At 37.1% G+C, this 26,094-nt stretch overlaps 7 protein-coding genes across 10 annotated transcripts; 5 read left to right on the top strand and 2 right to left on the bottom strand.

Moving 5' to 3' along the window:
• Positions 1-471: 471 nt before the first annotated feature.
• Positions 472-4,911, top strand: LOC100185379 (deoxynucleotidyltransferase terminal-interacting protein 1-like). Its single transcript, XM_002129747.4, has 13 exons — positions 472-647; positions 965-1,141; positions 1,406-1,495; positions 1,777-1,867; positions 1,933-2,012; positions 2,117-2,176; positions 2,228-2,323; positions 2,598-2,656; positions 2,778-2,838; positions 2,948-3,072; positions 3,369-3,484; positions 3,656-3,710; positions 3,851-4,911. The coding sequence occupies exons 1-13, from the start codon at positions 474-476 to the stop codon at positions 4,005-4,007; spliced, it is 1,341 nt and encodes a 446-aa protein (XP_002129783.2). The 5' UTR covers positions 472-473; the 3' UTR covers positions 4,008-4,911.
• A 1,097-nt stretch (positions 4,912-6,008) lies between these two features.
• On the top strand, positions 6,009-7,590 carry LOC100182286 (carbonyl reductase [NADPH] 1-like). The gene has a single exon (XM_002129718.4). The coding sequence runs from the start codon at positions 6,088-6,090 to the stop codon at positions 6,913-6,915; it is 828 nt and encodes a 275-aa protein (XP_002129754.1). The 5' UTR covers positions 6,009-6,087; the 3' UTR covers positions 6,916-7,590.
• Positions 7,590-8,978, top strand: LOC100175288 (thioredoxin domain-containing protein 15-like). The gene is made up of 2 exons (XM_002123870.5): positions 7,590-7,957; positions 8,592-8,978. The coding sequence occupies exons 1-2, from the start codon at positions 7,590-7,592 to the stop codon at positions 8,893-8,895; spliced, it is 672 nt and encodes a 223-aa protein (XP_002123906.5). The 3' UTR covers positions 8,896-8,978.
• Positions 8,979-8,992: 14 nt separating this feature from the next.
• On the top strand, positions 8,993-11,471 carry LOC100179954 (CDGSH iron-sulfur domain-containing protein 2 homolog A-like). Its single transcript, XM_018817037.2, has 4 exons — positions 8,993-9,107; positions 9,624-9,750; positions 10,003-10,217; positions 10,591-11,471. The coding sequence occupies exons 2-4, from the start codon at positions 9,654-9,656 to the stop codon at positions 10,681-10,683; spliced, it is 405 nt and encodes a 134-aa protein (XP_018672582.1). The 5' UTR covers positions 8,993-9,107; positions 9,624-9,653; the 3' UTR covers positions 10,684-11,471.
• On the bottom strand, positions 11,387-15,863 carry LOC100177604. 2 transcript variants are annotated; one of them, XM_026840013.1, is made up of 6 exons: positions 15,703-15,863; positions 14,217-14,359; positions 13,701-13,937; positions 13,238-13,629; positions 12,587-12,747; positions 11,387-12,303 (listed from the first exon to the last, which is right to left on the bottom strand). In XM_026840013.1, the coding sequence occupies exons 1-6, from the start codon at positions 15,823-15,825 to the stop codon at positions 11,947-11,949; spliced, it is 1,413 nt and encodes a 470-aa protein (XP_026695814.1). In that variant the 5' UTR covers positions 15,826-15,863; the 3' UTR covers positions 11,387-11,946. The 2 variants fall into 2 exon arrangements, with proteins under 2 accessions (XP_026695814.1, XP_018672583.1); XM_018817038.2 differs by having other exon boundaries at positions 12,587-12,741.
• A 28-nt stretch (positions 15,864-15,891) lies between these two features.
• Positions 15,892-20,650, bottom strand: LOC108950862. 3 transcript variants are annotated; one of them, XM_026840014.1, is made up of 8 exons: positions 19,224-19,392; positions 18,926-19,088; positions 17,947-18,123; positions 17,755-17,886; positions 17,523-17,701; positions 17,320-17,421; positions 16,694-16,875; positions 15,892-16,640 (listed from the first exon to the last, which is right to left on the bottom strand). In XM_026840014.1, exons 2-8 carry the CDS (start codon positions 18,987-18,989, stop codon positions 16,589-16,591), a joined length of 888 nt encoding a protein of 295 aa, XP_026695815.1. In that variant the 5' UTR covers positions 18,990-19,088; positions 19,224-19,392; the 3' UTR covers positions 15,892-16,588. The 3 variants fall into 3 exon arrangements, 2 of the variants coding, with proteins under 2 accessions (XP_026695815.1, XP_026695816.1); XM_026840015.1 differs by lacking the exon at positions 17,320-17,421; XR_003397385.1 differs by lacking the exons at positions 15,892-16,640; positions 16,694-16,875; positions 17,320-17,421; positions 17,523-17,701; positions 17,755-17,886 and adding exons at positions 19,468-19,609; positions 19,717-19,910; positions 20,124-20,650 and having other exon boundaries at positions 17,988-18,123.
• Positions 20,651-22,212: 1,562 nt separating this feature from the next.
• On the top strand, positions 22,213-26,012 carry LOC100184654 (voltage-dependent anion-selective channel protein 2). Its single transcript, XM_026840016.1, has 8 exons — positions 22,213-22,696; positions 22,862-22,911; positions 23,186-23,391; positions 23,960-24,070; positions 24,442-24,558; positions 24,981-25,131; positions 25,446-25,503; positions 25,774-26,012. The coding sequence occupies exons 1-8, from the start codon at positions 22,630-22,632 to the stop codon at positions 25,863-25,865; spliced, it is 852 nt and encodes a 283-aa protein (XP_026695817.1). The 5' UTR covers positions 22,213-22,629; the 3' UTR covers positions 25,866-26,012.
• Positions 26,013-26,094: the final 82 nt, after the last annotated feature.

The raw sequence follows: 26,094 nt of genomic DNA, 5'->3' as shown, positions 1-26,094 counted from the left end.
AAGTCAATGCAGCGGTTAGCATTTAACAAGTCAATGCAGCGGTTAGCATTTAACATGTCAATGCAGCGATTAGCATTTAACAAGTCAATGCGGCAGATTGCATCAGTCACGCGCGAATGACTCCATAGAGATTTTTTGTTTATATTTTATGTTTACGCGCATTTTTAGGCGCCAAACCAGGGGTAACTTATAAACCAGGTAGTCGTGTGTTCCTCATTTAAACAACTACAGTTGTGAAGTGGGAATAAAGTTTAGTTGGGTGATAATAAACCAAGAATTATTTTAGTTCTATAAAGTATTAGTTAAATATATGAGTTAGTCATGTATATAGAAGTAGAAACATAGTAGTTATGTTTAAATGTTAATGTTTGTTCTGCTGTTATTGCTACCAGGCATAACTTAGGACAAATAAATAACTTGATTGTTTATTACATAAGAATAAGTTACCCCTATACATATATATACATATAGTTATGTTTATGTACATTTGCTTTAGATTTGTTAATATTTCTAGCAGAATATTCACCCCAATAATGGTTGACGTTTTCATCCCGGGTGCTTATTGCTCCAAAACATTCTGGCCACCAAGTGACAAGCCACCGACGTCGCCCATAAGGTTGGTACGAGATGGTGAACAAGAGATACAGGTAGTTTATTGTAAAGTTATTGCTGTTATGGTGTTTATTATTATTATTATTTGTTTGTATATTTCACTAGTATAGAATACCTTGTATTAATTAGGCAAAACAAACAACCAAAAATGGGTAATATGGCCATAGGTAGGTGTTTCTGGATTAGAGAATGTGGTATACAGAGTATTGATTGTCAGAGCAGGTTGTTTATTTTAGTTTACTCATATATATTCATATTTATACAATAAACAAGATGTCAAACCCATAACATGCCCCCATTATATGTTACCCCATATACATAGAAATATAATAAACAATATGGCCCCCACTAGCAACCATTCACGACCGCTCATCTGGAACAACCCCACACCATACGTTATATTAACGGACATCTGGGTGCTTCCCCTGTATCGAGAGCCAATGTGACATCATCAATGGATCTATTGTTAAAAGTTCTCCAACCGGCGATCAATAGTGATGTCATGGAGATGTTTCATAAATATATTGAGGTAATAATGGGTGGTTGTGATGTCATAATGGTGTCAGAATACCAAATTATAATGTCAATCATAGCCACATAATGAATAAGTTAAATACATAATGTCATTGTGTTTTAATAATGATTTAAATCTTGTTGTTTGAATTTATGTGATGCTACTTTGTTTATGTTTATATTATTTATTTCATCAAAATTGTTCTTTGACATTTACTGAATATTTCTTAGTTACTATTCGTTTGTGTTGTTATTAGTTTTCAAAAATATAATACCCCAGGTATTCCGAGAAGGAGCAGAAAATGCGGCCGAAAACATGAATCTCGAACCTTTCAAGTCGGTCAACCGTGTTGTGGATGTTGATGCCCTGGTAATATATTGTTTCTATGTTTGATGCCCTGGTAATATATTGTTTCTATGTTTGATGCCTTGGTAATATATTGTTTCTATGTTTCTGTTGTTGCTACCAGGCATAACTTGAAACATGGAGTTCTTTTGTTAAAAAAGTAAATTTTATACCTCACCTGATATTGTCATGCCAGGTGACAAAATACTGGTGTAATAAAATTATCGATTCATCATCAGGATGTCAGTTATGTTTCTCTGTATGTTTAAATTATCAATTAATTAAATTAACAAACGACACCCCAGGTTTCAAGGGCATGCATGAACGCACTCGAAAATGCAAAGAAAATTTTCCGCAACAAGAATTCGAAACAAACCAAACCTACCATGGATAACTGTGAGCGTTTCTTTTTCCTATATTTCACTTAAAACATAATAATATTGTCCCGCATACTCACCCAGGGCCCCCTAACCTCCCCCCCACCATACCCAGTCATGTGTTGCCGGGGAAACGACGGGTGGCTTCACCTGATTGGACCAAGGTATGTGATGTCATAATGACATCATAATGTTTATATAATTTTGCCGTTGCTCCGCCAAGTAAGAATAAATAAGTTTCATTCAATTTCAACATTTTCATCCAAAGCGTTTAAAAGTGGGAAGTAGTGAAGCTTCACAGAGACGCTCCCTAAGCCCGATCCCTAAGGTAACCACCATATATGGTCCCAAACAACCATTATTCCAAATACTTTGATAGAAACGTCCTCGTACCAACACCCCGACGGCGCCCATGAGGAGTTACGGGAGTCCACATAGAAATACCAAGGAAGCAATCAAGCGTAAAGTTGAAAATGTGAGTCGTAATGGTTGTGTGTGATGTCATAATGGTTGTGTGTGATGTCATAATGGTTGTGTGTGATGTCATAATGTATATAAAATGATCTAATGCTCATGAAGTTGGACGATTCTCGTAACCAAATAACATCCAGGATTAAGTTCCAAGAAATATATATTAAACACAAATCCAACAAAAACTGCAAAAGCCATATTTTTTATCCATAGTGGCATCATCGGTTTTTTATTTCAGCAAAACCCTAATGTTATTGTGATGTAATGTTTATCAACAGTGGGATCCATCAAGATTAAATATCAACGCAAAGTTTGTGATGGGAACCAAAGCTAACAGGTGGGTGGTGTATAAGGTGTTTATCCCTTTAATATGGTTTAAAAATTATTTAAAACTTTGTGTTGATGTTGCTGCTTTGTTTTATATGATGTTTATTAATTATATATGATGTCTATTGCAGGGCTCTCGGACTTGGAGCCACTAGAGGCAGAATTTACATGAAGCATCCCGACTTATTTAAGGTATGAGTTGTGTTGTAACTTTGTGAAGGGATTACCACGTATGTAACTTTGTGTATGGGTTACCACGTATTATGACTTTGTGTTCGTTATCATAATGTTCACCCCACAGTACGTTGGCGACCACGAAGACAAGAAATGGATGGTGAAGAATAATTGCATGGCGGCCACTGGGGGGAAGAACACGTTTATATTACTTGCTGATGATGTCATGAATCTGTATGATACCGAGTATAAGTAAGTTCATGATGTCATAACTGATGATGTCATAATATTATTGATGATGTCATTATGATGTTATAAGTTGACCCTTGGCCCAGTAGTATCGGATTCAAGGCCCGATGCTGCTACCATTGTGGACATATATGTTCTTGAACAAGACACTTAACCGTATATACTGGACGCTAATGATGTCTCTGTATGGTGGATGAAACATCCGTTCTATGAGATTACAGAATAATCAATTGCTTATTTTTAAATGCACCTGTTTATTTTTGTCATTCTTACCACCATAATGCTTGTTCCTGTAACAGGGACAGCCCCGGAACGATGCCCGAGGAATTACAATTCTTCCGACTTCCTGAGTTTGTTTTACAGAAGATGAGGTCGGCCATGATGCGCGAGAAGAAGTTAAGAACGGGGGTTAAAGGTGATGTGTGATGTCATCAATGATTATGTCATCAACTGAGATGTCATCATGTTATATTATTTCTGTTACTCAACAAAACTTTGTTCTATTTAAACTTGAAATAATTTCTCGTTAATGAATTTCTATATAATATATATTATTTCTATATAATTTATAATATTTCTATTCCAGATGTTGGTTCCCCGGTGACTGAGACACCCCAAGTGGCGAGTCCCCATAGAAATGTGTAAGTTGTTGTGATTTCATAATATATATTGTTTTATGTTGTATTTATACAATATAACAACCCTACCCCCCCACACAGAAGACCTTCATCATCTCTTATAAGCAAATTATTTATGAAATAAATTATTTTTCCCCCAACAGAAGGCACGCAGCTCAGATGGCGGCAGCTGCGATAAGTGCGGCATTGTCACCACCGGGTGTCAGCACAACAATCACCACCCAATGTTCGACACGAACCAAAATATCGGACACGGATTCCGAGGACTCGTACGAAGATACTGGATCAATGAATTTGTAAAGGAGATATCTTTGTTGCTACGGCTGATATTGTGGTGTCCATGGGCAAGGCACTTAACGACAATCGCTCCAACCCAATGGTCACTTATGGGTTGTTGAAGTTGTCCCGCCACGTGAGGATAATATTCATGTGTGCTGCCTTTCAATACATCACGATTTCACACTTTTGCATGTTGTGTTTTGAATACAAAGTTTCAGTGTGAAAGTTTTTCTGCATTATTTGCATGTTTGGAACACCGTCTGTTTATAAACAACATTTATATAGGACTCTAAATTCCAATGTTTAATGACCAAGACACTTAATTTGGGCAACCCAGTGGTCACTAATAGGTTGTCTAAATTATCAGCCATACAGAAAACAATCACCCACAAAGTTACATACATGGTAACTTGTAAGCTGGCACAAGGTGTGTATGAAACAGAACACCCGTGTTATAATGTCTTTCATTGCCCCGCCATGCGAGGATAAAAAAGTTACATTCATCCATGTGTGTTTATTTATTTTATTTGCCTTACAATATATCATAATTTAAAACTTTTTATAATTTGTTTTAAATAAGTTTCATTGTAACTATATTTCGCATTATTTTCATGTTGTGATTTCATGTAAAAAGTTCCTAGAGTTTTTATTACAATGATTACAGTTTGTAAACAATGTTGATACAAATTCCGGGTTTGAAAATATTTTAATGTTTTTCCACTAACTCTGGTGTAAACAATATTTTTGAAGTTTGTATGTTAACAACATGTATAATGTTTATATACTGTTTCAACGTTGAACACATTTCAATATTCAATGTGTCTTAACTTTTATGTGTCGAGATCTACTGTTTGAATTGATTTTATTTTCCGATGTGTTTTGTATTTTCGATCAAGGTTTTTGTAAATACATGAAATAAAAACAACTGTGTTGTGGTTATTTGTTTGCGCTAAATATAGACAGATTACATAGGGACAATTAGGATAATTATGGTTTGTCCGGGTACATGTATACAAGTATGTATTTATAAACAAAATTAAAATAAAACACCAATATAAGTTACACGTTATAAAACAACTTTTTATTTAAAAAATATATTTTAATATAAATCTATATAATAATATAAATATATATTAATAATGTTATATATATGTATATATACACAAACATACATAAAATAAATATACAGAAAAATGTTAATAAATATATATAAATAAATATATTATTTTTTGTAAAATGTAAGAAATTTAACATAGCAAAATAACCCCACCGCTAGATGATGCTGTGGAGCAATGAAATCACCAGGCATGTCAATGTCATGATGACTTTGCAATTTATGTCACGGTGACTTTTCTATTTATTTTGTAGTATGGCGGAAACCCCACAAATACTAGATCACACATATGTATTATATACATGACGCATCAATTCCCCACGATTCGGAGTATATTTAATGTCCCGGAGATTTATATAGAATGATACGATTGTGCCAAAGTTGTTCGCCGTACGTAGCTTTCCGCAGTTAAAGGTTTCAAGCGTCACTTTGGCGTTGGTTGACAGATTTAGCTTGTTTGGCGACAGTATCGTTTATTCCTGCAGAAATACAGTTAATTTAGTCATAAAGTGTATTTTAAGCAATATTGTGTTTTGTTTTATGTTATATATCTGTTTTTACGGTTTTAAATACGAAATCACGAGACATGACAGTGCAAATATTGAGGCATTTTAATCAGTTTTATAGTTAATATCTGCTTATTTAAAAGTGTTTATCTCAATATATTTCTGAATTGTAAAGTTTTAACTGTAAGTTTTGCGAATTTTCATCTAAAACATCGTTTTCTAAGCAGATATTATCAATAAGTCCAATAAAAACGTCATTAAAGTTTGCACTGCTACATCTCCCCATAACGGCCCGTATTTAAACGAACGTAACAATACAGATATACTGCGTAAAACAAAAAACATCTAGCGTACAATATCGCTTCTGCTAACCTGAGTTTGCCAACCTCGACGTCTATTTTGAATCTGCGGGAATCGGAGCCCTTCATTCCCGCAGAAAAACGGGTACTAACACGATCTTTTGCAGGAACGGATTATTAATATGTCTACCACTAGAGTTGCAATTGTGTCTGGGTCAAATAGGGGGTTGGGGTTAGCTATTGTAAGGGGGTTATGCAAGGACTTTAAGGGTGATGTTTACCTTTGTTCTCGGAGTGAGGCATCGGGTAAGGAAGCTGTGAAATCGCTTGAAACCGAAGGATTGTGCCCGAAGTACCATCAGCTCGATATCTGCGACGAAAATAGTGTTTTATCGCTCAAGGAATTCCTGGTGAAGAATTATGGTGGGTTGGATGTCTTGGTGAATAACGCTGGCTTCGCTTATAAATCAGCGAGCACTGAACCATTTGGTAAGCAAGCACGGGATACAGTAGATGTCAATTACTACGGCACGCTTAAAATATCTAATATTTTGCTGCCAATAATGAAGAAAGGTGGTCGAGTGGTTAACGTGTCAAGTTTTGTGAGTTTGATGTCAATAAAGAAATGCAGCGAGGAATTGCAAAGTATTTTCCGGTCCCAAACCATCACAGAGGAGGAACTGAGCTCAAAAATGGAGGAATTTGTGGCTCATGCTAGAGCTGGGGACCATGTTACACATGGGTGGCCCGACACTGCATATGGGGTGTCGAAGGTTGGGGTTTCCGTCATGACGTGGATACAAGCTCGGCAGATGCGCATGAGGGGCCTCGACGACGTTCTAATCAACGCTTGTTGCCCAGGTTGGGTGAGAACGGACATGGCGGGGCCAAAAGCGACAAAGTCTCCAGATGAGGGCGCTATAACACCTCTGTACTGTGCACTGCTACCAGAGGGAGCTAAAGAGCCGCATGGGAAATTCCTATCGGACAAAACCATCAAGGAATGGTAACCATGGAAACCGTGGAAATGTAGTTATTGAACTAATCACACACAATGAACCATGATTAAGTAATGATGTATTTGTATATATTAGTTATTGTGGCAAGAAATATTCTTCAAATCGTCTTTTTAAAAGTTCCAAAAACACAATTCAAATATAAACAGTTCATATATATTTATCACAATTGTCTTCATTTTCAATCAACCATTAGTATGATGTATTTCGGCTGTTATGTTTGTATTAAAATTGAACTGTTGTATTGTTGTAATAGTTAACAAAATTGTTTGAAACCTCATTTCATTGAAAAGTGCATAAAATACATTGTCAGTTTCAATACGAGCACTACAGCTCATATTACTGTCTTAAACAATTGTCAGAAGATCCCTTTCACATTTACAGTGCAGCTGATGGCAACAATACATATATTACAATTACATATGTACGACACAATTGTCTTCTTTTAAAACTAAAACCATCTTCATATAAAGACACTATATATGGGATATTATGTTTGTATTGAAACTAGACCTCTTTCTACATAAGAATGAGTGTAAATTTAAATTGTTTGAAACTTTTTACGTTGCACGTTACTTACTATGCCAACATGTAGCAAAGCTTAAACTAAGCATTTATGATTATGTTACTGCATGTTATTTACTATAATTGTGATTAATCCTTTGCAGATGTCTGAATCATACTTAAACATTTGTCCAACCAGCCAACTCGAATATGAAACAAACTACTCCATATTCAGGGACCTAAATTTTTTTGGAAATGGAAATTTTTCCAACGAACTTAAAAACTGCCACAATGTTGGAACAGACCCAGTGTTTCCAGCTACAATTCTAATGAGTGTTGCGCAACTATTATCTCACCTTGGAAGCCACGAACCAGGGATTTGTGCCGTTGTGCTCTTCTATGCCACCTGGTGTCCCTTCTCTATGAAGATGGCTGCCGACTACAACGCACTCGGCCGATTGTTTCCAACAATCCCCATCATTGCTGTGGAGGTTGAATCACAAATAAATACTTTTTCATCTAATCAACTCAGGTCGGTGATATTTGAATATTAGATGTTTAATACTGATTAGATAATGCTGAAATAAGGATAAGTCATAACACATTGTTTAGATCCCTTACCTCCTAATTAAAAGATACGGTGTTCAAGGCTCGACATTGCTACCATTGTAAGACTAATATGTCATGCCCGCAGCGTAGAGCCTTGAAGTTGGAAAACCATTATTAAAAACCTCTTTGTTTTAACACTAGCTAGATGAGGTTGTATAGTGAGAAGTCAAAACGTATTGTTTCCCTTTTCTTGTAACTAGAAGGTACCGGGTTTAAGGTTCAATGCTGCCAACATTGTGGGCATGTCAATTTAGACAACCCATTAGTGACCACTGGGTTGGAACAATTGCCGTTAAGTATCTTGCCCAAGGACACATACGCCCACAATGGTAGCAGCGTCGAGACTTGAACCTGTACCATCTGGTCTGGAGGCAAGCGCTCTAAACCACTGTATCAGATGCATGCATATTATAAAAGGAAAGATATAAAGTGATTTTAATAATCTTTGGGTAACATGCCAGCTCCAGTATCCCCAAACCTATGGCATACCAGGCTGTAGTACCTCACCCATATACAATATTACTCCATGCACACCTTATAAAGATTCCTCCCCACAGGTTTGGAACAATATCCGTTCCCAACCTCCTAATCTTTCAAGGACCTCGAGCGATATCACGATACAACCAAACACATATTGACCTGCAACTATTAACACAATTCATGAAACAACATATTAATGTTGATGTGCAAACTAATTGCTCTCCCAATGTCTCAACATGTTCAGATTTTCAAATAATGGAGCAAGACCACATTGGTCCATTGCCCACAAAGTTACAAACAGATACAGACTGGATATTAATATTTTCAATTTTGTTTTTATTGTATATTGTGTTTACAAAAGTAAAAACTGTTGTTGTGTGAAAATTGGTGCAATTTTGTGTGTTGTTGTTTTTAAAAAGGTTTGTTTTTAATTTGTCCCCGAGAAAATAAAATCGTGATGTTTACGCAGTATTTGATTTCTATGGCGGCCACATCGACATCTTATAGTTCAGTATTTAAACGAAATTCGATTCAGTTTTAATTCAGTTGGTAATTTGAACTTCTACAAGGTTGTTTGTGGATTATTTTCAAAGGTTAGTTTGTTGTTGATATATATTGTTTAAATTCTCGCGGTAGATGTGACGTAACACTGTTGTTTGTGACGTAACTTAAGTTGTTCTAAGTATGACACGCGTGAATGCATCAATAACTACAGACTCGTAAATTTACTGACGATGCAGTTTTGCTGAAATGCTGGTTATCATGCGTGAAATAGTTGCGGGTTTACTGAGTTTAAGCTAAGCTACGTATTGCTACAGGATCAAATATTTTTTGAAACAGGTTTAAATGCAGTGTTTAATTATACAGAAAGGTATTTAGAAATAGCTCATTCGAAAATTTATTATAGTTTCTGCGTTTTGACGTATTTGCATAATTATTAAATTGCAAAGAGAGGTGTTTTTGAATTGCAATATTTCTAGCAGAAACAGTTCATTTATAAAGATAAGTTTTGGTATAAGTTCTAGTTTTGGCAGTTATAACCTTTTTATTGCTATAAATATAAAGAGAAAGTTCGGTTAACCTTTAAATAACCAAAAATATAATTGCAGATTAGTTAAGGTATTGATGAGTTAGTTATAATGGAAGCGATATCATACATCGTACGAGATGCTGTACCTTCATATTTAAAGGGGGTTCCGATACCAAAGTCTTTTGGAGGATTTCTTAAACTATCAGGTGAGTTCCGCAGTAAAAAGTGTTTGTGAAATTTTGGTGCTGGTGTTGTATCCTCATGTTATTTAATAATGAAATAATAAAAAAATATCTCAAAAAATTATTAAAATTAATAAAAAAACAAAAAATGGACATAAATCTTTATTATGATGATGGGTGACAATAAAATATAGCACGTGGATTTTTACTAGCACCAAACACTTGAAATAATAAAACATATCCCTTATTAACTTACTCGTCATACCCTTCCCCCAGTCAAAGATTGGCTCCATCTCACCACCTTCACCACAGTGGTTGGTGGGGTTGGTTACCTCGCATTCAAACCTTACTATGATAAATACGTTGGTGGGAACAAAGACACGATCATGAACTTTCGTGTTGAGAAGCAGAAGGAGAAGGTTTATGATGTCATAGACGTGGAGGATCTTGGGGAGAAAACAAACTTTTGTCGTTGCTGGAGGTCGAAAAAAGTGAGTGCCGAGTTTTGTGTGCTTAGGTGTAACTATAGGAGTATCTAGAATGGTTTTAAGACATCTATGTCTAAAGAAGAGAGTGTTTTGGTGATAATTTTTCATCAATATTTGCCCATGTGCTAGAAATACTTTCTAAAAACTTTAGTTTTCCTTAAATCGTTTGAATTTTTGTGATGTGAAAAGAAAATATTTTGCAATGTGCCATTGGTGGTAAATATAACTGAATTAAGATTTATTAAATGTATGGGAATTGAAAATACAACTTGCAGAAACCCTTTGCAAGTTTTCAAAAAAAGTAGGTTCCTATGTTATGACTGAATGTTGATTATAAGCGATGTTTATTTTTTAACCAACTCTCTACCCCCAACAGTGGCCATTCTGCGACGGCTCACACAACGCCTTTAACAAAGCTACGGGCGATAACGTTGCCTCGTTGATCATCGAGAAGAAAAAATCTCGTTAAACAACAATTTGGTGCTCAAGTAATTACCATGGATGTTTTACAATAGAAATAACAATGTTTCAAACTTTAGTATCGCTAATATTTCATGACGTGCCAAAATGTGCTTCAAGTTACTTTATGTGTTTATTGTTGTTATTTACAAACATTCCATAAACTTTGTGTATCTTGCCCACTCTGTAATGTGATTCAAACTTAACCCAAATTGACTTCAACCTACGGTAATGTACAATACTGGGTAGGCTATAGAAACAATATAAAGCCTACATAGAAAACATATAAGGCCACAAATTACCACAATACCCACGTTGGTATTGGTCAAACAAGTTAACAGACTTCTAACCAAACCACCAAAGTTTTTGTGCCACAATAACTAGTACGGTATTAAAGTGTCAGTGTATTGGTACAAGTATAAACAACCACTGTTGAAGTTTCATGTTATTCGTTGATTTTGAATTTTGTTTTCGTATGCAGCCATGAAACATAGAAATATCACACAATAATAGATATCTTATATTGTTGTTACTTTGACAAAAAATAAATAACACAACAAAATATTTTGTTTATTTATTGTTTATAACAATGTTTATTATGATGTCATAATTACCCTCATTCAAATTACACAGTCGTTCATGTGAGACGGTCACATGGTTCATAACCGCTCATGTGTGACATGATGTCATAACCCATTGTTACATTATTGTATTCGATTGTTATGTTTGGAACATTATGTATTGTGATGTCATTATGATATATTATGATGTATCATTGATCGATTGTTATTCATTCAATGTAACAATAGTGGTTATGGTTGGGGGTATTGGTATGTAATAATGGGGCATTGTGAGCATATTTAATGCGGGTAATGGGCCTAAGACCCCTCTTTTTGGAAAATGCGACACGTATGATATTTGTGTGTTGTGTAAAGATATGAAAGGTTCCATAAAACAAATGTATCCCGTTTGTGACTTACTGTATTAACCCCTGGTTGTATATATGGGGGCAATATGGGACATGTGTGGGGCAATATGGGATTTATGTGTGGGGGTAATATGGGATATGTGTGTGTGGGGCAATATGGGATATCTGTGTAGGGATAATATGGGGTATGTAAGGGCAATATGGGATATAAAGGGGCAATATGGGATATATGTGTGGGGCAATAGGAGATATTTGTAGGGGCAATATGGGATATGTGTGTAGGGGTAATATGGGATATGTTTGTAGGGGCAATATGGGATATGTTTGTAGGGGCAATATGGGATCTTAATGTTGTTGTTTAGACTTGAGATACATCGCCAATCCCTTCTTTGTCCCGATATCTAAATCGTCGATTGATCGTCGTCTGTTCTTTAATATCGACTTAGGGGGAGTCCCCACCGATAACGATCCCAAACTATCCCGTATTTCGTTTATTTCGTCGTCATTTCCGGTTGCTGACGTCATACGCTGAACCCGTCCCACCTTGCGCCCCCCAGCGGATGCGATACGCACTCTCGTAGTTTTTCCCTCCCCACTTTTTTCAACCGCTGGGTTAAATCCTTTCATCGCTCGTTGAAACGTCGGCGAACCGATCGGTAAACTGGTGTTGAGCAGGACACGCTTGTGGCTGTTGGGGGAGGCCTGTGACGACATTATGACGTAGTTAGTGTGACGTCATTGATGCGTAATTAATGTTACGTCGATTTTACGTGGTTAGTCTCGTAGCAGCGTTTATTTAAAAGCCACTGTTGAAGTTACAGGAGATGTGACCGAAGCGTTTGTTCCCCCGCTGCTAGTCCTACTAGTGGTTTAAATATGGTAGAATTAGTATCCGCTAGATGGAGTAAGAGTTCATTATTATAATGATGTTTATGTGGCAACGATAGTTGTTGTAACACGCGATACCATGTATGACGTATGTAACCTTTTCATTGTTCTTCTCCTTTGTCATCTTTTGATTGTTATCGACGCGATGTTTCGCTCCCGGATATGACGTAGATAATGTATCGAATTGTTTCCGAGGTAGCAGTTTCGGGGGTTCCCCGTTCTTAGCGTAGATGTCTGGAAGCTTACAGTTGTCTGAAACTAACATTACGTAATAGTGAGTACAGTGACGTCATATATATATTATTTTTTAAGGTTAGTGGTCATTGTTACGTTGTAATTGTGGGCGATTATGAAGTAAGCAGTTAAGCTTTATTTTATCGAATATTTTAATCAAGTGCTATTTAATCTGTTATTCATATGTATTGTATAGTTGGCACACTAATGCTAACTGTTGGTAGTTGAACTTATTATGTTTGCATTATTAGGGTGAAGCTGTTGTATTGTGTTATATATTAGTTGTATAAGGGGAGTCTGTTATCATGCAACCCCCTTTATCGATATATGCGTACAATGTTGTGTTGATACACAAGTTATATAAAGCAAGTCTCTTGGACGATAATAAACAGTTCGGTCATATAAACACATTTGGCTGCAAACTTTAATGTCAAGTCCGGTACGTTAGCTGTATTGTTGGGGGTAGTGCCGCCACCCAACCTACCCACCCCAAACCAATAGTCCCGCCACTCACCTTGTTTCCCACCCACGTGGTCAAGTATCGACCTAAACGTACTTCGTTGGTATCTACGCAACAATGGTGACGCTATGTGTGACGTAGGCGGTGATGACGTAGGTGGTGATGACGTAGGCGTGTAGATCGGTGAGGTACGCGTCGATCGCGATCCGCGGAATAATGGGTGTAATTGTGACGTGTGAATCCGAGGCGGCGACGCTGAGATACTTCGTCTTCTTTGTCTCAAATACTTTGTGACGTCACAATCAGGTGATACGAAAGTCCTCGAACGCGATTTCGGTGAATGGGTTGATGACGTCACTAATTGTGACGTGCGACCACGTAACTTTGGCTTCGGGCTTGAATCCGAGTATTTGTCGAGAGCGCCCTCGTACGGCCGAGTAACAAACCTTTATCAATTAAATATATTTTGACTTAAATATATTTACTAGAGTATATATTATATATATGATATTTATACCTTGATAAATTATATACGATGTTTATGTCGACCTCGCTTTTCTTTCGACGTCGCTTTCGACGCGATTGTTCTAAATATTGAAAGTCGCGATAATCGTACAACTTCCGGTTTGGGGGTTTGTCGATTGTTACTGGGGGCGTGGGAACGTAACCCGGAAGTGTAGTGACGTCGGTTTCGTGACGTAGCGGCCTGGGTGAAGAAGGGTAAGATGGTTGACCCTCTGGTTGAGTGATGGGTCTGGAGAAATGACGTCATTTGTTTATTATAAAGGTTGACGTTTCGCGATTCTATTTTACCTTCATTATTTAAATAAACAAACAAATAAATAGCTCGTGTGGTGAAAAAATCAAAGGTAAAAACCTGAGGACGTCTCGCCAAAGCGGGAGAAGAAACGTTGGTGGAATAAAATACGATGTTTATTCACCAAAAAGAGCTACTTGTAATATTACGTTACGCCTGGCAACAACAACAACATTTGGATTTAAATATTCTACGTCATGATCGTGACGTCATTACCTTTGGTTTCCCGTTGACGTCAGATGTTTCTTATGTACGTCGAATATACTTCGTTCTTCTTTTTCTTCGTCTTTATGACGAAACACAAACGAATGTTGCGTCACGTCCGATTCTTCCGTCACAATGTACAAGTCACGTGACGCCTTTTTAATAACAATAATATTATCTGTGACGTAACAAGCGTTTGTTATTCTAATATAAATCTTTAATTTATTACAACGTGGACATTTCAGGATAAATGAAACTTAACGTCGCTAAATTATTAGGTATATCGAAGAAAACAAGCAATAATTTTGCGATGTTGAGTTTCATTCAACCTGATGAAGTCGACCTGTATTCGAAGTCGAAACGTTGGTACGCAAATAAATGTCAGGCGACCCGTTTTATAATTACGGTTTACCAGAAAAGTTTAGCCCGGGTCATACATAACAATCGATCATACCCATAGAAAACACCTTTGTTATATTTCTTGTTAGTTTTTATAAGATCTTTGTGTGGTTACCATTGTGGCATGCGCGTTATAACAACAACCCAGGTCTCATACGAACTTTGTTCAAAAATCGAGAATTTTGTTTACTATGACGCAACAAATATTTGCCTACGTCATTGTTATTTACCGATATTCATGCGCGGAAATATTAAAGGATCTATTTGTTTAAATATCTCGCTTATTGTGTTAAGCTATCATAGTATTAAACCGTGGCCTGGATTCGAACCCAGGACCCTTCGCCCAAACGAATAGAATTAGGTTAAATAAATAGCGCTGATAAAAAACGGTGTTTTGGCTTCACGCTTCTCATGACATTAAACGTATCAGCGATTATAGTACCGAAAGCGTATACTAATATATGGAGATAAACGCTTTATTTGCCCCTAATTCGCTCTACATACTTTTGTAAACTGTTAAAACTGCGATCTTACAAAGTAAAAAATGCTAAGAAATGCGTAATTGACAAAAATGGAGTCCAACAAAGACTAAACTACAAGATATTTTGCCAACAACTGGCTTCATCATTCTCTCATTTAAATATAATCTAATTGAATAGCAATGGCGTAGTAACATTACATTACCCGCATATTACACTACCTGTACAGCCTTAACGCAAGTCCCCACTTAAACTAAACCGGTAAAAGTGATCGCTTTTCACCACACAATAGCCGGCTATTGTGACAACTCTAAGAGATTCGTGACTTTATCAATAAACCCTAACATAACACACGCTTGGGGGGAGGGTATAGCATGGTTAACACTATATCATAGCGTTTTTCAACCTTTACACCGGCATACATATCTTTAACACACTATTAGTTAGACTCGATTTTTGTTTAATGTCTATTTAATAGTAATGGGGTAATGGGCCAACTCTGGCCTAAATCCCAGGTCCCATAACACGCCCAGTGTAGGACCTCACCCATATAGAATATAGCTCAGTAGAACTGGTTACAAATACAAATGCCGCGCCATATAAGCTACTACGGTACCCACCTTGGTACTTTTGACATCGTCTGTTTTGACTTCGTCACTTTTCGTATCAAGTTTCGAATCGTCGCTATTATATACAGGTACCGTGTCTTGTGTTTGTAATTCACAACTATTCGTGCCTTCCATATTCAAGTTTATCACCACTACAGCGCCATTAGGTGTGAGAATAAGCAGGCGTACAACTGTTAACAGTAAACTACTTAACTTTAAGACATGACGTTTAATAATGTATGTTGAATAGTTCCTATACACATAATTTCAACTAAAACATTAAATTTGAATCGATTCTTCGCGTCTTAAAGTTGTAGAATCCCAGTAAATTAGATACGAACTGATAAGCGAATGTATCTACACGGTACACCCATGTTTTGTGTAGAAAGTTTGTATAAGTGGTTTAACAAGTGTTTCTGAGGATCTTTCTGTAAAAGAACGAGTCCTTGTGTTTCATTTAAGTCCACAATGATTGCGTTCTTAGCGGCCGAAGACTCATGCTCATAGTGACGTCATAATAACGCTTTAAATCCATTATTTTCCAACAATTTGTAAATCAGATGATTTTGTTTTGACCGATATTTTGTATTGTTTGTTGTCTAACAAACGATCTTGTGATTAAAACAATGGCGATAGTTGCGTCACAACGCGTCCTTGCGTCACAATACATTGGTATGTTGGCGCCAAAACAAAAAACACGTGTTTAACTCGGAAATGTCGTTAACAGCGTGGGCGTCGATTGATTGATGCGTCATAATGAGTCACGTGATGTAAACAATATGTTCTCTTCCGCCTCCAGCGGGTGGTCGATTTTGGAAAATAACAATATGTGGAAATAATGAATGTTTGACGTCATGATGACGTAACGATTTGAATGACATGATCAACGTTTGTTGAACTATAAGTTATCTATGTTGGCGTCCCACTCCTCCATTGTTGCCTGGCAATATCTACAAAACACGAATATTCAACCGCGGTTACAGGATCTATTTGCACAACCCACCTGTAAAATAAATTAACCAACAAACTTAAATTTTGTGCGTCGTCTATTGTGATGTCATAAAGAATCTCTCGCGCTCTCTCGATCTCTGATTGGTTAATTTGTGACACGCTTCGTTTAACAACACGATATCTGAATGAATCGGTACCACCTCTGCCCAACCGGGATTGAACGTCTTTCCATGTCTGCGGGGGTGGGTGGGGGCGGTTAAGTAAACCTTGGGGTTTAGTTAAACACCATACGCAGGTGTGTGGGTTAGTGGGGGCACAACCTACTACAGATTTCTAGGCCGTGGTTGGGGTTGCTTTGAAATTTATATTTGTCACGTTTTAACATTACTATCATACACATATACTGAGAAGGTTGCATCAGGTTTAAAGGAAACGTAGTATTAATATTATAAATATTGTTGTTGGGTATATATATATAGTTATATATATAGCTAAGCGTTCACGTATCTCACAACCATAAATACGACCCCAACCCATATAGTTATCACCCCATACAAGTTATACATGGTGTATACCATATATTAACGCCATGTACATGGTATATTATATACCATATATAAACACCATACACATGGTATATGCCATATATAAACACCATACACATGCTTATATACGAACCTTAAGTTGACTTTCATTAAACCCAAGTAATATAAATGTAGCTTGCATCACGTGATGTACCCCTGGTGGCGGGTTGGTGTAACTGCGTACTTCAGATACATACTGTGTATGGAAAGTACTTTGTCATATACTGTGTAAGGAATATACACTATCTCCACAACACCCATGTATCCACACAACCCCCCATACACAACCCCCCTTACCCTCGCCGGTATATCGGCCACGCTTTTCTTGAACGCGATTCGATCTTTCCATAATTCCAACGTCATTGTTGCGTCATCAAACAACCCCTTCATGATGTCATACAGACCGGCATCTAATATTCGCTGCATCGCGATTTCCAGCATTGTGACGTTATTTGACGTCATCGCTTCGGCTAGCACTGTCGTAACATTATTAATATTGTGACGTATTAATATTATTAATGAAAATTACATTGTTTCATCATAGCGACTTCCGCTTCTCTTTCGTCGACAATAGGTATTATGACGTCATTTACCACAGGTGTGACGTCAGGTTTTTCAACTGGTGTTATCACATCGGGGGGTTTTATCGCTCGGGCGAGTTCTGAAGAACAATCGTTTAATATCCGATTGGTTATGACGTCACAAAGAATTTACGATCCACCTTTCTTACGTAGAAGCAATCGCGCTTTTGCGTCGCGTTCCGCTTGAAGGATTCGAATAAGCTCCTCGGCCTGTATAACGTCATCATTCATGACGTCACGCATCCTCGCACCATCTACGTCATCTATAGCTTGTTGTATGTTGTTTATATCCTTGGTGTGCATGGACGTATGGAGCGCTGGTGGTAAAATATGTGACGTCATAGAGGGTGTGACGTCATGGGCGGTGGCTTTAGACTCATTAATGTGCAAACGCAATAATTAACACGAAGTTTTAAAAAAATATGCCACACTCCCACACATATTATACTTGTTTTTGAAAACAGCCGTCTTTTATTTGCGTACCAACGTTTACACGCCGTATTTTATTGAGTGTTCGGTGACAAACGTTGTGTTAGCGATTACTGCTGTTGTTGGTGTGTTACAAAATAATTTAATATCCTGTGTGACGTCACTTCCGTATTCTAAACACCGTATTGCGGTATCTTTGTGTTGTTGTTGTGTTTTATTGTTAAGGTACAATCGTATGTTGAGGCGCAATGGTTGAACAAGTTATGTGGAGTTATTCGAGTAGTTTCTTGGTGAAATTTGCTGGTTATTTAATTATTGCTGTGTGTTGGTGGGCTAGGTAGATATACGTTGAGCAACCAGATAATATAAGTGTCTGTATTACTGGCTGTTGGTGTTGGATGTTAATGTTCATATAACCGTGGTATAAAGTTATTGTTGTATGGTTGCTTGTATTTCCATACTAGGTGTATTAGTTATGTGTACATTGTTAGTAATGCGAATTACCCCAGTGTCTAATGTGTTTAAAAGTAATTGGTTCAGGTCTAATGTTAATATTTAAGTGCTTGGTTCAGGTTTACTCACGATAACGAAACCAGTGTTGCCAGATAATTTATCGCAGTGTTTCCCATTGGGTTGTATGAACAATGTAACGATCTGCCATTTGTCAAGTATATGTTACGTCATAATCACCTTCTCTTAGTTGGTGACGTAACACAACGTCGCGCGCTTGAATTATGACGTCATCATCGTCCATATTCCCTTGTTGATATTCTAGAATCAAAGATTTCACTTCTTCAATATCTGACGTAACAATGCTGTTTGTAGTCGAGCGCGAATATCTGCGTGTGGATCGCTGCAATGTGACGTCATAATTAGAATAAATAAATATTTTACAAAATAAACTACAAAACCCAATGTGACGTCATATAAACATCTGTGCTACACGTTATTTACGTACTGTTACGTCACATTACATATTATCGCTTACTTTTCCACCGGAAGTACGTCATCATCGCGTTTTCGCTCCAATTCTTCGATTATTTTCTCCCCAAACGTCACTTCCTTTTCATATTCATCTCTTAACCCGTGTTTATCTATCCGCAAGATGGCGGCACGGATCAGGGTGGCGTCACGGGCGGTTATTGCGTCATTAAGCTCTAAATAACATATAATAAATTGAAGAAACTTATGATAAAGTATAAGTTATGACTGTGTTCCATGATATATCTTACCCTGTAGAAAGACTTTCCCATCCAATTTGTCGATCTTACTATTCACCTCTCTTACGCCGTCTTGCGGTCGTGATAAAACCCGATATTCGTTTCGAAACCAATGTTGGTCTCGACCAATCCAGTACGAGAGATTATAACCCGCCTGTGACGTAATAATAATGATTATACATTGTACATAACGTTATATAATGAATGCTGTTGCCTCAATAAATAAGTCGCATTCATTCGAATATTCCTTTCTACCCCCACCTGCTGGCCGTCATATTCAAACTTCCAAGTTCCCCTTCTTCGTGTTTTATCTCTCTTCATGACGTAATCAAGCATACGTTCCGCTTGACCGAGTTCATGACGTAGATCATGTTGTAACGGTTGTGTGTTGTATGTTTGTTGAATGGCTCGCTTTAATTGGTCGCATGAACGTGCCTCGACAGCGGACAGAAGGTCTGTGGTGAAGGGGTGTGTTAAGGGCGTGTCGCTTATCTAATGTTAGCATCCATACAGTGTATCGTCGTCCGCCATGTGAGGATTAATAAGTTACAATACTTAAATATAGGCATAGTCTTGGTGTTAGGGTGATGGCCAACTCTGGCCTAAATTCTATTCGATCACAAGGATCTCACCCATATAGAATACCATCCATACATTCCAATCCCCACCTTTTCTATAAGACCTTGTATACAACACTCTATGAGCTTTCAGCAAGTTCTTATCCGCTTTATCCGCAAACTTGGTGCTTCGGTATTCGGCTGTTATTTCGGATAACCTCGTTATTTCAGCACTACACATATCCTCACAACGGTCCAGGATTTTCTCCTCAAAATATCGGACTCTTTCCGCCTTGTCATGGGGAAGGATTGCATTTTCTGAACAAATAAATATTGATGACGTCATAGGTCATTATCGCTACTCATATGACGTCATATCAAGAGCGTATGTGTCCTTGGGAAACAAAAATCGCGTCTAGCAAATAGTTTACTATAAGCGATGTATATTCCGCCCTATAAATAACACCATCAGTCTCCCATACAAATATTATCAAACACACATTACTCGTGAAACACTCGAAACATCCGAAACGTCCTTTCTTCGCATTTTTCACTTTTTTCTTCAATTTCATGATTTCCTTGCTTGCCAAACACCCCTGGTTCGCTGTTTCGTATTCGTTCAACGCTTCCTTTAATTTATCGCGAACTCTTTGTATTCTAGAATATTCCAACGTGGCTATGACGTCATCATCTTGTACGACGTCATTATCCGCCCACATTCCCTTAAACGGGGAAGTACCTTGTTAATAACCGCGTCCAATTAAATTTAATCTTTTTCGATTAAAATACATTTTTAATTACGATAATTAATTACATCTAATATAGAGGTCACTGCAGTTGTTCACAAACAGATACATTATCGAATGTAGAATCGTTTCGAGCCCTTTCTTTATGACGTAACAGGTAAAACTATGACGTCACAGACGCAAGTCTCTATTACGCTATTTAAACTTTCTATTATTGAAACTGAATCCTCAATCTGCAAACAGCGTTAATATTAGTTTCTGTTAATTTGAATCCATACATGTAACTTATCATACAAGATGTAGATGTCGACACAAGAATTTTGTCTTTGGAAGTTATAGGTTTTGTTGGTAAATCTATTGTTTTGACGACTATTTCTTAGTTGTTTGGTATAGTTTGATTGTTTCTTGTTTTTGAACAATTCAATATTGTATTGCGTCGTTGGGTAAATATTTTTGTGGTGAATCCATCTTTTGTGTTGGTGTGTGCCGACCTCATTGTACGGTTGGACTTCTAATTAAGTGTAAATAATCGGGTACGATAAAACTAGGGCGGCAGTAATCGCTCTAATTAATTCCTTCTGCTGGTCGGATGGGAAAAAGGAAATACAAGTAAAATGTGGACGATTGAGCTACATTAGGCGTATATGGTGTAGCGTATCTTGGTATTAAGCATGTATTGGTGTTACTGTTAGCGAAATTGTGGTTCGTTTGGGCATTTTTTGATTGTAGCGTATAGGTTTGGTGCTTTAGGGCGTGTAGGTTTGGCCGATATGTTCGCACGCAGTGACTTTCTGGCGTAATGTGTTGAAATATATGTTACATGTTCACTTTCCAATATGGTAATCGTAGTAACCGGTTTTGTTAGCGCTTGTATAGTTATGTGTTACGGGGTAACTTGGCATATTTACCGTTCCTACGATTATGTGGTAATTTGAGCGCGTTATAACTGACGCAAAGTTATAAACGTATTAAAATTCGTTAAAATAACTTAATACTAGAATATATTATTGTAAAATGTATTTAAATTCGTTTTTAATTTTTTAAATCGGTAAATTTCGCAACATTTTGCCAAATTTCAAATTCAAGTTCTTCGAAATCCTTAGTCTCAAAGCAGCCCCGCGCCCCTGCTTGTAGGTTTGTAAACCCCAATTACGAAACAGCGTGCAGTCACCTCTGATGTTTATCTTGGTAAGTATGTTGCAATTCATCGTATGTGGATGGGAACGTGTGTTATGGCTGTTTCAGCGCTTGGAAGGCAGGATAGGTAGGCGGTGCCGGTATTGTAGCAGGTTTAATGCAGTTTTTCGTCGTTTAAATGTTTAAAAACGTCGTTGTTATGAAATTTTAGTTTGGCGTTGTTTCGTATTATTGTAAATGATGTGACCACGCCTTAGGTTACGTGTTGCGGTATTGCGTCCTTTTAAACGCCTTGTAGTAAGGTGTTATGAGATATGTGGTTATTGTATAATGTTACATACGTATGTATCCTTTATATGTATTACGCTAATGTTTGTATAACGTAAATACGAAAATTGGGTGTGTTGATAGGTCCTGTAGGTCTATATACTCTTTTAAACAAGTATAGTTGATACATTACGTATTTTTCACGATATAAATATAATGTGGGGTGTAATAGGTCAATATTTAATGATATATTAGTTCAATTAAATTTTCCAAGACTCCATTCATAATGCATGGGTTGCATATGGTGTACCATTATTAAAGGTGGCTTACATCTGCCATATGGTGCGTGGTTTACATATATATAGTTTGTAATCTTGATATTTCCTTCAGATTCCAACCCTGACCTTACTGTCAGTTGTGTAAATTTGTATTTTTTAAATTGTTGTTATTTTTGAAATATTATAAATATGCCTGTCCCCCCACAATATACCGACCTTGGAAAATCCGCAAAAGATTTGTTCGAAAAGGGATTTGGTAAGTTAAAGATACAACAATATATAATGTGTTTGATATAAATAACTTTTATATTGTTAACATAAATTACACTTTAGTTTAAATGTTATTACTCTAATAACAGCAACTTCAATTAAACACAAGTTAATTAGTGATATTTATAAATAACGAACATTGTTTTTGCAGGTTACGGATTTGCGAAAGTTGATTTGAAGACGAAGACAAGCACAGGAGTGGTGGGTTCATTGGGTTGTTGTTTCGGTATAATATGGGGTGTGGCTGGATGGCATGATCCCCATGTTTAAAACATGGGTGACGTTAAACCAACCAGGTGTACATAATCAATATCTATAGATCAACATGTGTAATGTTGTCACACCAACTTTTGAAACAGGGTGATTATGTTTTAGCACCAGAGTCTCAATGAGGTTTCCCATGTTTGACAACTAGGAGTATAATAACATGACTTTTTTGATTCTTACAATTATATTCATTTAAAATCCTTTCCAGGAATTCACAACAAAAGGTGCTTCATGCAACGAATCAGGAAACATCAATGGTTCCCTTGAAACAAAATATAAACAACCCAAACATGGTTTAACATTCACCGAGAAATGGACGACCGATAACAACTTATCCACTGAAGTTGCAATTGAAGACCAAATCGCCACTGGAATGAAGTTGACTTTGTGCACCTCGTTCGCTCCCAATACTGGGTAGGTTGGATACTTGTGTTTGTGCAATAGTTGGCCACTAATGTCATTATATATATGTATGTATCAGTGGTAACATTATGTAGACGAGCAGGGCTGTGTGCTGCTTAATAACACACATTATTCCCAGAGTTCCAAAACAAATATTTAACAGGCACACATTAAAAGTAGTGATACCTTGTCAATGTGTAATATGATGTATCGGTGTTTCTTTCATATTATTGATCCATGGGTACAATGAACATATAATCAAACACAATGACATTTATTTGACTATTGATTGTAAGTTGTAATCATCCAAAGTAACCAAGCATTGATTCCCAAAGAGTCGAAACATATTATTGATCCCAGTCTTACTGTTCCCCTGTTACATGTGCACCAACTAATATACCGGCACAGTAGCAAAGTGGTTACCAACTAACCCTTCGTCCAGTGGGTGTGGGTTCAAGGCTCCACGCTGCTATCATTGGGCATATGTGTCCTAATACACCCTGATGTCTCACTGCATAGGGGAGGATGACAAACAATTTCTCCCGCATTATTTTAACCATATATTGTTTATAATCCACAGTAAGAAATCCGGTGCATTGAAGACCGCATACAAACGTGATTACATCAACTGTAACCTTGATACCGACTTTAACTTTGCCGGACCAACCTTACAGGGGGCTTGTGTGTTCGGGTGGGTGGCGTGCATAACCCTATTTACATTGTTACATATATGCATTTAATTACAATTCATGTTTATTAGTTAGTTAATATCTTAGTTCGGCATAAATTAAAACAATTAATTTTTTTTAATTTTTTCAGTATTTTTTGAACCACAAATTCAACAATTACAACTTTTTCTCACTGTACATTAAGACTCAATCATGTTGTGTTTCCATTTAATTTATTCATTTAACGGCAACAACGTGGGTTTTCTTGAAACCAGCCTGACAGTTCCTAGAATTCTACCGTGAATACTAGCATACTAGTTACACAGTATTATGACATCATATCAACCCTTATATACAGTACTATGACATCATATTAACCATTATTACATCACAGATACGAGGGTTGGTTGGCTGGTTACCAATTTGCATTCGATACAAACAAGTCCGCGCTCACCAAGAATAATGTGGCTGTTGGTTATAATGGAGCGGACTTCCAGCTTCTCACCACAATGTAAGTTATGAAGGGGGGGTAACTAAGTGGTGACTCTGGAATAATTTGTGGGTCAATGACATGCTGCAAGGCCTCGTCTGTGTAAAATACAAGCTTTGTGTGTTGTAGGTACTTGGTTGAATAACATTCAAACGTAATAGGAAAGTAGGTGCTTTGTAACTCTTAAGGGGTTGATTTATAGCAAGCACCAATTTGCAATATAAATTATCTACTCTGGTATATCTCCATTATGTTTTAGTTCCCATTATAAGTTACAACCAGTGTTCATGCTTTTATTACAAGTTCTACTGCATTGGTTGTTACTTTTTATTGACAAGCAAAGCAAACAATGTACAGACTTGTAAACTTCTTTATAAAGTGATAAAATCCACCAATAAAAAACCATGAACGAGCGCTTATGTACCAACTGCCCCACTTTACAGGAACGACGCCTCTGAGTTTGGAGGATCCATCTACCAGAGCGTCAACAAGAACCTTGCTACTGGTATCCAACTATCCTGGAGTGCTGGGCAGAATAACACCAAGTTTGGCGTTGCTACCAAATATAACATCGACGCTGATGCCGCGCTTAATGTAAGGGTGGCTGTTGTGTACAAGTTGGGGTAATGGGCCTGGTTAAAATGCGTGGGTGTTTGGGTAATGGGTCAACTACAGTCTAAATCCCAGAACCCATGACATGCCTCACTGTAGGATCTCACCCATAAAGAATAAAACGTGCATATACAATGTTGGGGTAATAGGCCAACTCTGGCTTAAAACCCAGGTCCCATGGCATGCCTCACTGTAGGAACACAACATGGAATGTAGGTCTCCTTTAAAAGGACGTTTAATTAGTTTAATTACATGTACCTTAATCAATCTAACTTAATTAAATAAATTCTTTCCAGGCAAAAGTAAACAACGTCGGTCAAGTAGGATTTGGATATTCACACCAACTTAGAAAAGGTAAGGAACTAATGTACAGTGATTACAGTATGTGCTATTATAATACACCTATATAATATGTATAAATGTAACACCACCATGCAGCTTAATATCATCCAGTTTGCGTTTCAAACTGTAGTCACCCATGCTTATGCTAGTTGCAACCATGTTTTTAATGAAAATATAGTAAACTAACATGTGTTGTATAAGTTTGTATACGTTTGTATATATATAATTGTCAGACAGGTTTTGTTTTCTATAAATGTTTAGTTAACTCCCTTCTTCCTCCAGGTGTGAAACTGACCCTATCAAGTTTGGTTGATGCAAAGAATTTGAACGGTGGCGGCCACAAGCTTGGTCTTGGCGTCGAATTTGAAGTTTAAACAGCAAATCATAGAAATAGTATATTGTGTGATGTCATAATGTCAATAAGCTTCACGCACCAATGAACACGATGGTTCAAATTACAAAACTTTGTTGTCGAACGTTGTAAATGTGTTTCGTCGCTTGAAATAAATTCAATATCTCTATTTTGTGCATAGCATGCTGTAGAGATTCCTTTTATAAGGAAGAGTATGGCTGATATATGATTAAAATGGTATTTCTATTATA

The sequence above is a fragment of the Ciona intestinalis genome, unplaced genomic scaffold, assembly GCF_000224145.3.
Source record: "Ciona intestinalis unplaced genomic scaffold, KH HT001098.1, whole genome shotgun sequence".
Taxonomy (NCBI): domain Eukaryota; kingdom Metazoa; phylum Chordata; class Ascidiacea; order Phlebobranchia; family Cionidae; genus Ciona; species Ciona intestinalis.
The sequence above is the reverse complement of the archived record's forward strand: the minus strand, read 5'-3'. Positions and strand labels throughout refer to the sequence as shown.

What these genes read in the sequence shown, in the direction of transcription:
- LOC100185379 (XM_002129747.4), top strand. Translation starts at nt 474, where the DNA reads ATGTTTATGTACATTTGCTTTAGATTTGTTAATATTTCTAGCAGAATA. An exon ending in ATGGGAACCAAAGCTAACAG is followed by an intron (nt 2,657 to 2,777) that starts GTGGGTGGTGTA and finishes TGTCTATTGCAG; the next exon opens with GGCTCTCGGACTTGGAGCCA. An exon ending in GCGAGTCCCCATAGAAATGT is followed by an intron (nt 3,711 to 3,850) that starts GTAAGTTGTTGT and finishes TTCCCCCAACAG; the next exon opens with AAGGCACGCAGCTCAGATGG.
- LOC100182286 (XM_002129718.4), top strand. Translation starts at nt 6,088, where the DNA reads ATGTCTACCACTAGAGTTGCAATTGTGTCTGGGTCAAATAGGGGGTTG.
- LOC100175288 (XM_002123870.5), top strand. Translation starts at nt 7,590, where the DNA reads ATGTCTGAATCATACTTAAACATTTGTCCAACCAGCCAACTCGAATAT. An exon ending in TTTTCATCTAATCAACTCAG is followed by an intron (nt 7,958 to 8,591) that starts GTCGGTGATATT and finishes TCCTCCCCACAG; the next exon opens with GTTTGGAACAATATCCGTTC.
- LOC100179954 (XM_018817037.2), top strand. Translation starts at nt 9,654, where the DNA reads ATGGAAGCGATATCATACATCGTACGAGATGCTGTACCTTCATATTTA. An exon ending in AGGATTTCTTAAACTATCAG is followed by an intron (nt 9,751 to 10,002) that starts GTGAGTTCCGCA and finishes CCCTTCCCCCAG; the next exon opens with TCAAAGATTGGCTCCATCTC. An exon ending in GTTGCTGGAGGTCGAAAAAA is followed by an intron (nt 10,218 to 10,590) that starts GTGAGTGCCGAG and finishes TACCCCCAACAG; the next exon opens with TGGCCATTCTGCGACGGCTC.
- LOC100177604 (XM_026840013.1), bottom strand. Translation starts at nt 15,825, where the DNA reads ATGGAAGGCACGAATAGTTGTGAATTACAAACACAAGACACGGTACCT. An exon ending in ACGATGTCAAAAGTACCAAG is followed by an intron (nt 14,360 to 15,702) that starts GTGGGTACCGTA and finishes GTTATTAAAAAG; the next exon opens with GCGTCACGTGACTTGTACAT. An exon ending in ACGTCAACGGGAAACCAAAG is followed by an intron (nt 13,938 to 14,216) that starts GTAATGACGTCA and finishes TCATTTCTCCAG; the next exon opens with ACCCATCACTCAACCAGAGG.
- LOC108950862 (XM_026840014.1), bottom strand. Translation starts at nt 18,989, where the DNA reads ATGGACGATGATGACGTCATAATTCAAGCGCGCGACGTTGTGTTACGT. An exon ending in ACGTCACCAACTAAGAGAAG is followed by an intron (nt 18,124 to 18,925) that starts GTGATTATGACG and finishes TTTTACCACCAG; the next exon opens with CGCTCCATACGTCCATGCAC. An exon ending in AGTCGCTATGATGAAACAAT is followed by an intron (nt 17,702 to 17,754) that starts GTAATTTTCATT and finishes ATGTTACGACAG; the next exon opens with TGCTAGCCGAAGCGATGACG.
- LOC100184654 (XM_026840016.1), top strand. Translation starts at nt 22,630, where the DNA reads ATGCCTGTCCCCCCACAATATACCGACCTTGGAAAATCCGCAAAAGAT. An exon ending in CGAAGACAAGCACAGGAGTG is followed by an intron (nt 22,912 to 23,185) that starts GTGGGTTCATTG and finishes AATCCTTTCCAG; the next exon opens with GAATTCACAACAAAAGGTGC. An exon ending in TTCCAGCTTCTCACCACAAT is followed by an intron (nt 24,559 to 24,980) that starts GTAAGTTATGAA and finishes CCCACTTTACAG; the next exon opens with GAACGACGCCTCTGAGTTTG.